The sequence below is a fragment of the Coffea eugenioides genome, chromosome 6 (assembly GCF_003713205.1).
Source record: "Coffea eugenioides isolate CCC68of chromosome 6, Ceug_1.0, whole genome shotgun sequence".
In the NCBI taxonomy this organism is placed as follows: domain Eukaryota; kingdom Viridiplantae; phylum Streptophyta; class Magnoliopsida; order Gentianales; family Rubiaceae; genus Coffea; species Coffea eugenioides.
In genome coordinates this window covers 1,014,119-1,027,353 of record NC_040040.1, presented here as the reverse complement: position 1 = coordinate 1,027,353, position 13,235 = coordinate 1,014,119, and the positions used below count along the sequence as shown (strand labels likewise).

General features: G+C 36.2%; 2 protein-coding genes and 1 long non-coding RNA gene across 3 annotated transcripts; 1 reads left to right on the top strand and 2 right to left on the bottom strand.

Moving 5' to 3' along the window:
* On the bottom strand, nt 1-510 carry LOC113773157 (RING-H2 finger protein ATL70-like). Its single transcript, XM_027317720.1, has one exon. The coding sequence runs from the start codon at nt 508-510 to the stop codon at nt 1-3; it is 510 nt and encodes a 169-aa protein (XP_027173521.1).
* Nucleotides 511-7,318: 6,808 nt separating this feature from the next.
* Nucleotides 7,319-7,825, top strand: LOC113776406. Its single transcript, XR_003469006.1, has 2 exons — nt 7,319-7,528; nt 7,679-7,825. It is a non-coding gene; the product is annotated as an uncharacterized LOC113776406 (long non-coding RNA).
* Nucleotides 7,826-9,240: 1,415 nt separating this feature from the next.
* LOC113775541 lies at nt 9,241-11,688 on the bottom strand. Its single transcript, XM_027320471.1, has 4 exons — nt 11,558-11,688; nt 11,390-11,469; nt 10,735-10,879; nt 9,241-10,326 (listed from the first exon to the last, which is right to left on the bottom strand). Exons 1-4 carry the CDS (start codon nt 11,648-11,650, stop codon nt 9,592-9,594), a joined length of 1,053 nt encoding a protein of 350 aa, XP_027176272.1. The 5' UTR covers nt 11,651-11,688; the 3' UTR covers nt 9,241-9,591.
* Nucleotides 11,689-13,235: the final 1,547 nt, after the last annotated feature.

The window sequence follows — 13,235 nt, the reverse complement described above, 5'->3', positions numbered from 1 at the left end:
TTATCCAATGGGCCTGGTTGCGAGGGGAGCCACCTCCGCCAGAGGAGTTGAGAGCGGCGTCGGCAACGGAGAAGTTCTACACACCGGGCAAGTGGGATGCTGCCGCAGCCACGGATCCACACACTTGAGATGAAATAGGTGCCCGCAATCCGGCAGCAGCCTCAGCATATCGGTGTTCTTGTAATCCGCCAAGCAAATGGAACAGCAACTGCCCGTGGAGTCGTTGTTCTTGACCTTAGCTTCTGAGTATAACATCTCTGGATAACTCAAAAGCGTTGCCTCGTCAAGCCCGACTTCTACGACTAGGTGTTGTGGATCAGCCGGGTCCTGTTGAGGGTTTCTCTGAAGCGGTGCAACCACTGTCGCTGACCTTCTGGTGCAATAGTATGAAGCGAGAGTAATGGTGGTAATTAGGATGAGGATTCCGACTGATACACCGATACCGTACCCTAATCCACCGATGTTCCCAGAGCCCATAAAGCCTCCTGGGCTTGTTTCTGTGGCGTTCATGATCTTGCCAGGGATGCAGGACTACTGAAACGGGAGAAGATTGGGGTAGCTTTTTGGCTAGCCATGGGCATGGTCAAAAGAAATGGCTACCCAAAAAAAAAAAATCCTAATAACTGGAAAGTCAACGATTACATTAGATTGATGAGGAGAAATATTGGTAGAGTTTTGATTAAAGAATCCGTGCATGTCTCTATATGATCATCTGGCTTCAGCAATTAATTAGAAAGAGAAGTTTAATGTAGTTTTTCCTGTGAATATATTTAGAATGCTTATATAATTTTTAGATTCACTGCTCAAGAGTTGCTTTCTGCCTGCAGGTTATAATTTAAGATTGTCAACGGCCCTCCATGCATCCTTTTCTTATACGTTAATTTCATGTGAGCAACGTCTTTCTTGACACGAAATTCTTCGCCCATAATTTTTATTATACTACTAGCACTATATTCAACTCTCCCTTTCATCTCTCTCGGCACGTCGCGTGCACTAATTAATTACACACAGACGGCATTGGTTAGCATTTTGATTATAAGGATGAAATGTTTGGAGATTAGTTCACCTCAGCAGGGGTTAATAGTTTCAGTATTCAGCCCGCACAGTTCTCCCTACCTCATTTCTCATCATGTAGACAATACATATATGGATGGTATTAATGCCATCATTACTGCCTAACGAAAAATAAAAAAAGTTAGCTGGAAGGTCAACTGTTGACTTTCCCCCATTCAATTGGTTCGATTAAATAAGAAATCTCGAGATGAGACAACGTCATCATGGTGAACTGTGACAGAAAATTGTATTCGAATGTTGAGTTGTTAATAAGCTCTGATCGTATTATGCGCTAGAGTTAAAAATGACATTTTCTCACTCGTTTGATCGGATGCAACAATGGCATCTTAACCGCGTATTATATTCTGAAACATGTTTGTTTGGTTTCCGTCTTATTGATTCATTTACTTCATTTTGAAGACGTCTAAAACTTTTTTTTTTTCAACATAAGTAGATAACGTCCCACCAGCATTCAGCCAAAACTTTCGTCGTCCTCTCACGTGCCCGGCATGTGGATTGGAAACATTCAGTCCTTCGCGCCTTGCGCGTTAGCTTCCCACCTGGCCTCGCTGCCAGTATCCCATGTGCTTCTGCTGCATTCTCTCTTCCCGCTGCCTTTTCTCTCTGCAGTTGCTCTCTCTGTCTTTCTTCTGTCATTCTTTTTCCTCTTTCCTCTTTCTCTTCTTTTGCCACAAATTCGGGTTTCCCTAATTTATTTAGAGGCTCGCAAAGCAACGGACCGCAACATTTTTCATCATTTCTCCACAAAAGCCTCCACTTCCGTTTTATCTCCTTATCTCCCTAGGGTTAGCTACACAAAATACAAAAACCTCTCCGCTGCAGCGCCGCTTCTCCTCTCCAAAATTATAATGCCCAAATCTTCAATACCCTTAAGACTCTTTGTTCTTTGCTTATTTTCTTCTAAGTTTGCGGCTTCCTTGCTCTAAGTTTGCTTATTTTATTTCTCTTAACTTTTGTCGGTGATTTTCCTTCTTCCTTTGATTTTGCTTTTCTTGTTGGCTTGTGAAGGCCACAGAATTTCTCATTTTCTCTTAAATGTGGTCTCAAACAACCTTTTCCATTCCAAACCTGGGTGGCTCCGCAGAACCCTAACCCACAGTAAGCTCTCAAACCTTCAGCCGCCGCAGCTTTCTTCTTCTTCTTCCCCGTGCTGCGCTATTCTTTATAGATGCTTGCAGATGGATAGCTGATTGTGATTTGTCTGTGAAATGTGCAGGTTAAGGAGGGAAAACGTAAGAAGAATCAGCAGCGATGGCGGTGCCTTTGCTTTCGAAGAAGACAGTGAAGAAAAGGGTCAAGAAATTCAAGCAACCCCAGAGCGATCGAAAAATCTCCGTCAAGGTATATCAGCGTGATTCACTTGAAAAAAATTGTCCTTTTAAATTTTTTTAATATTTTAGGAAATGCACTATATAAGGCATTTGCAGATTGATCTTTATTTTCGTGTTCTATTTGCGAAATGGGAAAATGATTGTAGAAGCTTTAAAGAAAATGATAAGACATGTAAAGGAACTAGCTTGGAATCTTTGATTAGGTTTAAATTTTGTTTTGTGTTTTATGATTTTCTCATGGCTATTACAGATCCCTCATTCTTCGTTAGTTTTTTTTTTCCCAGAAAACTCCCTCTTGTCTGCTGCGGCAATATTGCTCTGCTGCTTAGGCAGAGGTTCTGAACCTTGGTATAGAATACTGTTGGGGTATCTGATGTAGGTTTCACATGCTTCCCATGTGCCCCTGTTTCCCTATTTTTCTGGTTCTGTTGCTTTTGCTTTCTTCCCACTAACTTCTCTTTCTTTTCCACTGGCAATGTTGCTCTGCCGCTTAGGCAGAAGGTTTTTTTTTAGGTTCCCGATGATCGAAAATATGTGGTCGTCTTGGGTACATGCTGTTTACAGTGCAAGGAGCATCGACTCTCTGCTCTCTCGCTCTCTGGGTTTGAGTGGTCTGAATCCTGTCCCGGCCGTTGCTGTTTTCCTTCGTTGTAAGTTTTTTCTTTTTTTTTTTTTACAATCGCATCCGTCATCTGTTTTACGAAGCTAGCCTGCATTCTTTCCTCTTTTAAGCCATTTTTTGTGTTTTAGATCTGTCGTGAGTTTAGCTGGTTTCAACTGGAAAGGTCTGCTATGTAGCTTATGTTCGTCAATGATGTGAACCATCTTCTTGCTCTTTCAATGCTTTCCTCTTTGCTGGTTTGAGAAGTGATTCTTGAGATGAATATGGGATTATGTACTAAATTTTAGTGAGTCCTAAAACTTTGGTAGTATATGCTCTTATTAGGTACAACAATGTTCACAAATGATAATGAAATGGGGATACTGCCTTATCTTTGAATTCTAGCTTCACTATAAGCTCTGATTTGAAATGGGGAAAAATACATCCAGTTATCTCTATCTTTAATCGGACTTGAAGATTTTATTCATCAAGAAAGAACCCTGACTTGTGCTTTTTCAAACTGATGCCGTGCATAGTGCTTGTCCCCTTTGTGGGAAGGTCTTAGTGTAGTGTTTTTTTAGCCTTATTAAACGTAATTCAAAAAAATTTATCTATTTATGTATAACTGCAAAGTAGCCTACTTATTGCAACAAAAAAAATTCTTCTGTCATTTGAAACTTTGCTAGCAAGAAGTCCTATATTTGTGATTTGCTAGCCTGTTTGATTTCATATTGTGGCAGATGGCCATATACTGGTACGTCAAGTGTGTTTCTTTTTTGTCTCCTAAATAGCAATATCCTTATTGTAATTATCTGAGCAATAATATTTCCAGTTCAACATTCCTCTGATTCACTGCTTTCAGCGCTTCTCTTCCTCAAACTTCATCTATTTTCTCTCCCATTCCTACCTCTGTAATTCTCCTGCTTCTGCTTTCGCTTGTCCCCATCTCGTTGTATCAAAAAATTTTGGTATGTTTCTATCCATCTCATCATCTTCCCCTCTTCGATTTGAGTTCTGTTCTCTTCGATTTGAGTTCTCTTTTGCCTTTTAGATGGTTACATGAATTTTGATTATTGTTTGTATTTTTGTTATCAGATCATTCTGGAATGCTTAGCTTCCCTCTTTCTTTTCTTTTAATTTTATATTTTTTTCTTTTTAGTCCATAATTTTTCTTTTTCCTCTCAAATTTCCAGCCAAGCATATATGGCCAAAGAAAGGAAAGCTGGAGAAGAAGTTGCTCTAGAGAAGATACGCATGGACAATGAAAAAGAAGGGGTATTGTTATTCTACTCAATTTGTTATTTTCTTAGCTTGTGACATTTTAATTTCCTTAGTGGATAAATGGTTATGCCTGCTCTTTTCAGAACATTCATAATTGAAGCAACCACTAAATTCAGATTTTTTTTCTTGTAGTTGCCTGTAACTGCCATGCATGAAATAAAAATTCCAAGGAAGCTGGATTTGTGCTATTTTGGGACCCACCCTTTGGTGTGTAGCTTGTGTTCTGAAAAAAACTATGGTGTGTGCCTTAAAAAATTTAAACTCTATTGTACTTTGTTGCTCTTTTCCTCTTTGTGTTTTGGGCTAGAGTTGTTATGTTGCTGTTTATACTAACCACTACAGTTAGGGATCTGCTTCATGAGAGAAGTGTGGGATTATGTATTACTTTTTGGTTACCCTTTGTAGTGCAAAGGAATGTATTGATTCCCTTTGGTTACCCTTTGGTTCCCCCAGAATATGTATTGATTACCCTTTGTAGTTAGGCTAGCACATCTAATTGCCTTATCTCTTTTTTTTTTAGAGACCGAAGTTTTAGAATGTACATGCTCTGCTTACCATTCCCTTCCCGCCAAACCCCCTTTGCAGGTCCCTAAATCTGGGATGAACTGAACTTGATTTAGTCGCACCTTACCTTTCATTTAGCTGTCACAAGCATATCTCAACTCTCTACTCCCGACCATTTTTAGTCAACGATAGAAATAGTGTAGCACGTCGCTATTTTATGCTTAAAAGTTGCTTAGTGATATGATTGCTTGCACATGTGAATCAGTGTTTTCATTCTGCTACTTCAATATCACTTGAAACGGTACCTTTTATTTGCCTGCAAAACTAAAGATACTTTCATATTGCAGCTACAGATCTTGTTACTCGATCCATTAGAGTAATGATGGATTTAGGGTGTGAAGAGGTATGTCACTGGTCCTGCTGCATTTGGAATTTGTTTTTTTTTTTTCGTTTTTTGCCTTTGCTAATGCATTATGGCTTTCTACTCTTCTTTGCAGTGCAAAGGAAATTGTATTGTTGGAAACTAAAAACAAAAGGGAAATGTAGGGAATATTACTGGGAGATGACTTTAGTAGTGGAAAACTATCAGCTTCAATTTAAGGATTCTCACTAAATTCTACCCGAGCAAGTACAAAGCTCGTAGTGTCAAGAATGTATTAATCCCGTGATCCACCTTTTGGCTTCTTAGGAGTGGAAGGGGGTGATTTTTAGCTACATGGTGCTTGTCAATCATCCCACTTGTCAAACCTCTATTATTTGACCGAGGCTAGAATAGTTAGGGCTCGTGGTAACCTTTTATACTGCAATCAAAGAATCGTAACCATACTCTACCCTCTCTTTGATTAATATACCCTTCTTTTGTTACTGCATGTTTTCCCTCACGTTTGCACAAATATACATAGACACACACTACACCAGTAGTGCTAATAGCTTTTTTGGCAACTACTAGCTTTGGATGGCGTGAGGAAGTTGTCTTATTTATTCAATTGTTGAGCTTATCCCAAATATATATATATAGAGAGAGAGAGAGGGAGAACTGTCATTGGTTCCCTGATATAATTTTCCTTTTTCTGTTTTTAAATGGACTAATTGGTCATCTAGACATGGTTGTCAACACTATTGCAGATGCAAGCATCTTTGACAGGTTCCTTTTCTTTGTTGACTTGGAGGTTTCTTTACTTTGTTGACTTGGTTTAGGACAAGTCGAGCATTAGGTATATCTTGAACAGATGTCATGCACTGGTTTACATTAGCATTTGATCTGATATCAATGAAAAAATATGTTTGCATTTTGGTTGTTGATTTTGGCAGAAAATGACCATTAGCATTTTGGGTGAAAAGAGGAGGAGAGGTTTTTTTTTTTTTTTGGCTAGAAATTTTTGAGAGTACCGGACAATGTAACACAATCACTTTGTAGTTTTAAGTGGAAATAGCAAATCCATTTTGGATGAGTTTATATAGATGTAAACAATAATAGTTTTATTTAAACCCAAAGTAGTTACTAAAAAGTCTTTTAGACCCCTTGTTGAAACAAAATTTCTGCTATTTGCTTATATTGTGTTCTTTCTTTTTTATTTTGTTTTGTTTTCCATTGTGTTTGTTTATAAGCGTTTGTTCTTGGTGTTTTCAAGATAAAGTTCTTGATGTGGTTGCCAAATTTATAGCTACTCATCTTCTCAACAACAACTTGATTTCCCTCATCTTGCATTGCCTTTGCCAGAGTAGATTCAAGCAAAGGGTGGTATGACAAAATGAAAATTGGAATATGAGAGAGAAGACACTCAATTTATGTCGAGATGTAACAGAGTAAGAATTGTTCTCCATCTAGAAAAAATCCAAGGAGAAAAAGAGTACTTGCTCCATATATTCTTGACTGGTTCTTTTTGCCTGCATGTCTTATATTCGTTCTCTTCTTTTGAACTATCCATCTGCCTAATGTGCCACTTTATCCTCTATTGTAAGTCGTCCATTAGTTATTAAAAAATATATAATTGATATTTTTTCCCTTTCCATATATTCAGATGAGAGAAGCTATAAGTGATGCTGCTCTAACATTACCCTACTGGAATAATTACAACAAGATGCAGAATACAGATCTGAGGCATATCCTCCTAAATTCTTAAAATGCCCATCTCAATTTTAAGGTTTATGCACAAGTCTAAGTAAAGTCTATTTGGATGATTTTTTGAATATTAATGTTTGGCCTTTTGTTTTGCTGGGAGTCAGACTTGGAGTAGGTTTCATGAGAACGAACTTGTTGGATTTAGTCATTGCTTTATGAAGGCTAAAGAAGTGGTGTGAAAAGGGTAAAGAAGTTTTTTTCTAAATGACAAGCTTCTACCTGTTGATTAGCTATATATTCTTGCATTTGTCTCTCTTTAATTCGAGGTTGTTTACTCTATCTCTTTACCTCCTTAACCCCCTAAAGAAAATGGTGGGTATTATTCTTGTTGTCCTTAATGAATGAGTCCAATGTTGCGTTTTATAATAAATGTTAGTTATTTACTACTTTCTATTTTATAGGTGGATAGCAATTACCCAGTGAGTCCACCATGGTATGGTCTATGCTCCAATAGGATACACATTTGGAGCAGGAATGTTTTAAGATAGACGGCCTGAGAGGAGGTTCCCCTTATGGAGCAGGAGTTTTCTTAGGAGACCACACAAGAGAACCCACTGAAACAAAGCTCACACTGGTGGAGCACCTGGGAAAGTATATGGCATTGATGGCGAAGAGGTTTGCCCTGCCTCATTCCTTCACAAATGATCACAAAGACAGTAGCTAGCCCCTGCAAAAGCCGTTTTGGTTGTTATGCTATTGTATATTGTAATTCCATTTTTTGCCTTGTATCTATACCAATGGCACTTTACCTTTGTGATTTTGGAGGGTGTGAGAGCATACTCCTTGTGTGTAAATAGTTGACAAAATTGGTACTCATTCCAAAGCGGATCGGTATTTGTGCATTCTTTGTTCACAGGAAGTTCCCAAGTATGCAATGTAGAAGACTCCATGAAACAAGGACTCGTTGATTTATTCCCCATTTTAGAATTTCTTTTGCTGTTATTTTCGTTAAGAGGAAAGGCATATAAAATTTTACTCCTGTTGTTTTAGCTTCAGAATTTATCTTTAGTCGGATTATGTAAACTAAGAAAGTGCACCACAGCATGGTGATTACTGATTTTTATATTGTTAGATAAAATTTGTACCCGTCCCTTCATGATTTTCCTGCTCTCGGTATATTTGAGTTCTCGTATTTTTCCTGCTCTCGTATATTTTATCTCATATGAATCACGAAGATTTGGGATAGGGTCTACTTTCTGCACTTATAGTTCAAAAATTATATTAATATAAATGTTTTCACTATTTTGAGAGCATGAAAAGATAACAAAATCTAACTCTGGATGATGTTTACAAGTTTAAGTAGTTGCATCATTGGAAAATTGATGGATCTTATAACTAAATCATAATGCAATCTAGCCTTGAGATAGCAAACGTCGATGGCAATTTGGACAAAATTCTCTAATATTCTGATATTTTGTTGAGAATAGTACTTACTATTTTTTACATGATTACATACTTAGGAGGCTTGAGCTTTTATTGATCAAGGATGCAGCCATCCTCAATAGTTAACCTCCGCTGGCTTAGGGGTGCCCTCGTTGTATTAAAGTTTGCTCTAATTTTGGTTTATCTGTACCATTAATGGATCTATTTTGGATTAAGTACAAATCATTTTACTGGACTGGGCATCTCCATCTATTTTTCCCACCGTGCGTAGCACGGTTTATACCTCCTAGTAATTAAAAGAAAAAGGCAAAATGATGCAAGTTTGGTCGTCATGGTCCAGTGGTGGCTGGTCAGCAGTAGTTGGATGATGCTCCTATCAAATGGAACTCCTTGTCAAACTTTTTTACTCGGATGTTTCGGATGACATCTGCAAAGTTTGTAGTCAGATACTATTAACTTGTCAAGGTTCCGGCCAATAAAATAATCAGCAAATTGTTTAAGGTGGGAAGCTTACTCCCTGGAGTCTCTCTCTCTCTCTCTCTCTCGTTACACTCTTCCACATCTTCGTAATAATTGAAGACATTTGATTCCTAATATCTTCGTAATTAAAATATAACGCCTCCTGGAAGAACTTACATTTGTAGCGTCTTAGAATTGCAAGCCCCCAGGAAAGTAAAGCTACAAATATCCAAATAGTAAGACCATATCTTACAGGACGAATGGAGAAAGAGGATTACCCAATAAGAAGAGAAAATCCATAGTAGCTGCATTTGAATACATCCACCAATTGTCTAAACATTCAAACAACCACAATGCATATGAATAAAGGACTTGATAAGAGCATTATCATTTGCTGTCACTGGCGCTGGATGAGCAAGCATGTTACTGTCTTTCGTGTTCTATCATTAGGTACCACAAAATAATCTTAGTCCAAACGTAGTCAATCAGACAAACATTAACCCAATTCTTAAGCAGTTGCAGAATGCATTGGAACATCACTAGGAATTAAGAAACAAGGTGGCTGCAAATGTTCAGCGAGATGTCTCACATTTAGCTTCAACTAAACAGGGTAACCAAATAATTTTAGAGTTATATGATTTTATGAACATATAGCCGACCAATTTTACTGCCCATTTCGCATCTCTAATAGCAACCTGCTCATAGCACTTACTAATTTCATTCTCTTCTGCTCCTACATATGTCAACTGCAGATCTTACCAGTGTTTCTGCTAATGTCTGCCCCCACAATATGCATACCTACAGCTGAGTTGAAGCATTTTGCACCAGCTTGGAACCTATTGAATACGCTTTACATGCACTTCTACAAACCGATTTCTTAACTTCAACTTTCTGGTTATCTCAGTCCCATTGAAAACAGTATTTCCAGCATTTGTTACTGAAACACTCTCTTCATGCTTACTGGTTGAGTTTTGAGTACTGCTCCTGGTACGAGGACCCTTTCTTTCAACATTTGAAGCAGATGATGTGCTTTTGTCAAGAGTAAAATTCTGTAGCTTTATTCGTCTACTTCTTCGTTTAGGCATATCATGCTCTCGTTTGTTATTCTGCTTAACCATACTCTTCTCATGTTCATTCGGGATTTCTACGGAAGAACTTTCTGCCATCACCTGATCTTTTGTTATTCTGTCTTTTCTGATAGAGATATCATGCTCACCTTTGCTGTTCTTCTGCTTCCTTGGAGTTTCTTCCTCAGAAGAAATTTCCGTCATTGCATGATCTTTTACACTGTCTCCATACTTTTGCAATATATCTTTGAACGTACTTTTCCAGAGTTCACAGGTAGCAGAATATTCAACAGACGAATCTGAGAAATCACGTAAAAGAGCCACAGGGAGGTCATCAAAGGACTTTGGTGAAAACCTGTTTAAACCGTCGACAGAAGATGCTTCATGTCCATCCAAATTAGACAATCCTTGAAGAATAGCTCTGTTAGTTGATTCTTCAGCAAAGGACTGGTTAGCAAACTCTTCCCAGTCAAACGGAAATCCATAAAGGAAACGAAAGCAAACCTGTTCAATAGAAACCGTATAAACAATTTAAATATGGTAAATATGTTACTATGCGCCTAAAGTATAAACTTTTAAATGGGAAAAAGTAAAGATATAGCATGCATTTGTGTGTATGTGTATTCTGTAACTTTTAACTTTCCAAAGACTACTTGTAAAAACATAACATGAATTAGAAGGGGGCATATTACTTAAAAATTCTGAACTGCAGAAGCAGGTGTTAAATTGATATTGCAAGCAGCAGCTTAAAGCAAAGTCTGTCATCAGCTAGCACAAGCATTGAGTTGCTTCTTTTATTTTATTTTTATTTTTATTTTTTTGTCAATTCTATCGTCAAACACCAGAAGAAAAAAAAACCACACACACTGTGTTGCTTGAAGAGATTAACTAAGAAAACCAAAAACGTAATACCTCTAGCGGGAATCCATTTTCATGTGTTCGAGACTTATTGATAGCACCACAAATTTTGACTAGAATGCCGTCTGCCGTCCCAAGAGTCACAGTATCATACCTTTTCAGAACAGCTGATGAGTGAAAAATTCTTGTTCCTAGTCTCCTGTGGTAACGAAATTCAACAACCAAAACTTAACAGTGCTGCCTTTGCAAACATCAGTAGTAAGTATGATCACATATTTTTCCTTTTCAGCAATCGAAAAATTAAAAGTCTCCTAAATTTCAATCAAACTATAATTCTGCCCCCTGGAGATAAACTTACCAACAAACAAAAGTACAATTTCTAAACAAATAAGTCAATTTAGATAAACCACTAATTTTCTCAGAGATCAGCAAAAAATGAAACAGAAAAAGAAAAGTAATTTTGAATCACAGAACCATTTTATTTGCGACAAAAGGAATTAAATAATACCTATTGAGAATATGAATAAATATTTCAGCACATAAATCGCCACTAAAATCTTCAAGTTAGAAACAGTTAACTTTAAAAAGTAAAAAATTTAAAATTTACTAAATTTCACTTCGATTCACTTAATCATCGAAATTGTCAGGGAAAAAAAAGGAATACAATATATTCTTATACAAGTGGAAAGAAAAAAAATAAAATGAGTACTCGGTGCAGCCTCCAACGCTTAGTCGTCTGCCAGCCGAACTTGGATGAGCTTTCTCGAGCCACCATTCGTGCAAAAAAACCTGATTTAAAACCATTAATTAGTAAAAAAAAAAGAAGAAGAAGAAGAAGAAGAAAGGAGATTGGTAGAGTTGCAAGTGAAATACGGGCCTGTTTCTGTTTGACGATGGAGGAACGGGCAGCGGCGGAGAAGGAGGAGGAGAACGTCGGTGGGGTTGAAATACTCGGATTTGAAGTCCCCATAGGAAGGTCGCAGCTAGAAATTGTGATTGATTTTTTTTTCTTCTTCTTTGGGATGATGAAATAGGACGGGGCAATTTTAAGCGGGAGATAGACCCAACGCCCCCACATTTTCAGTATTTCATCTTTTTTTTTAATCGGCTTTTTGGATTAAAAAATGTGGGTTCTAATTGATTAATGGTTAAATTGTTGAGTAAATCTTATATATAGTTCAAACCCACCCATTCATTTTAAATGGGTACTTAATTAAATTCATTTAATTTGTGGGTAGTTAATTGAATCGGCTCACTCATTTATATTCATGTAAAAATAATTATACATTTAAACTCAACTTTTAGTGAGTGTTAAGCAAAAAGTTTAATTTCTTACTAATCTAATAACAATAAAATATCATTACTTTTTTGTCAAACAACATGTTAAAAAATAGAAAAAATAAGTAGAATTTTAAGTGACTCGTAAATGAATAATTGGATATACTAATACCAATTTATTAAATGGCTATCCATTTATACCCATTTATTAAAATGGGTACAAAAGGATTGACCTAATTATGCTAATTACCAAATTATGACTTGCCCAAATTTGCCCAAATCATCTTTTTTGACACATTTACTATTAATGTAAGAAAGACTAATCATAAAGTGTTGGATATATTATAATGTAATTGAATTGTAATGTATTAATATTAATGTAACTGTTATGAGTTATTTTTATTTAAAATTAAAACATAAAAATCATTTTTTTTACCTGTACAAATATTGATGGATTTTATTTTAATTAAAACATAAATTTCTTTTAAATTTTGGATTTTTCTAATGGTAGGCACTCGAACACACCTAAAATTCACTTAACCTACCATTTACATAACATAATAAATATAATTACTTTCCCTTGTATTTATATGCTTTCTCTATTTAATCTTATCTATCATTTATTGTATTTATTTACTTTCCTTAATTAATCTTACATCTCTAAACATATTTTAACAAGTGTCGAATAAGCACCCGTTAGACAAACCCAAATGTTTTAATGGATAGACATGATATTAATTTAGTTGCACCTGGTATGTTTATGTCTATAAAAAAATTATTTAATTTGAAATAACAGCCATGTCAAGTTTTAATATGTTTAACGTATTGAAGAAATTTTTGTATGATAAATAACTAAACAAATAAGTTCAATGAATATAAATTATTTATCATTGAATAAATTTATTATAAATATCTATATTGAATTGCTCAATATATATCTACCAAATTAAGTGCTTTTAGGTTATTGAAACGAAAATAATTCAAATAAAGAGAAAGTTGTTAGATGAGAGATTGATTTTGATTGGTTAGTTTGAAAAACAAAAAACTCGTATGCTAAATGAATAGCCAAAATTTATCAATTTACCCATGAATGCTCTTCAATTGACTTTACCAACTCTGAGAATTACATTGGAAACCACATCAAATGGAAAAAAAAAAAAAGAAATTTGCATCCTATAACTAATAGTCTAATGGGGTGAATTATATTAACCTTCCGTAAAGTTTTTTGTAAAACTTGGGAGTCGCACTCCTTATTTCAAAATAACGAAACTCTTCTT

Coding starts and splice junctions, on each gene's coding strand:
- LOC113773157 (XM_027317720.1), bottom strand. CDS start 510: ATGAACGCCACAGAAACAAGCCCAGGAGGCTTTATGGGCTCTGGGAAC.
- LOC113775541 (XM_027320471.1), bottom strand. CDS start 11,650: ATGGGGACTTCAAATCCGAGTATTTCAACCCCACCGACGTTCTCCTCC. Junction 10,880..11,389: donor AGCGTTGGAGGCTGCACCGA/GTACTCATTTTA, acceptor TCGTTACCACAG/GAGACTAGGAACAAGAATTT. Junction 10,327..10,734: donor AAAATGGATTCCCGCTAGAG/GTATTACGTTTT, acceptor TCTATTGAACAG/GTTTGCTTTCGTTTCCTTTA.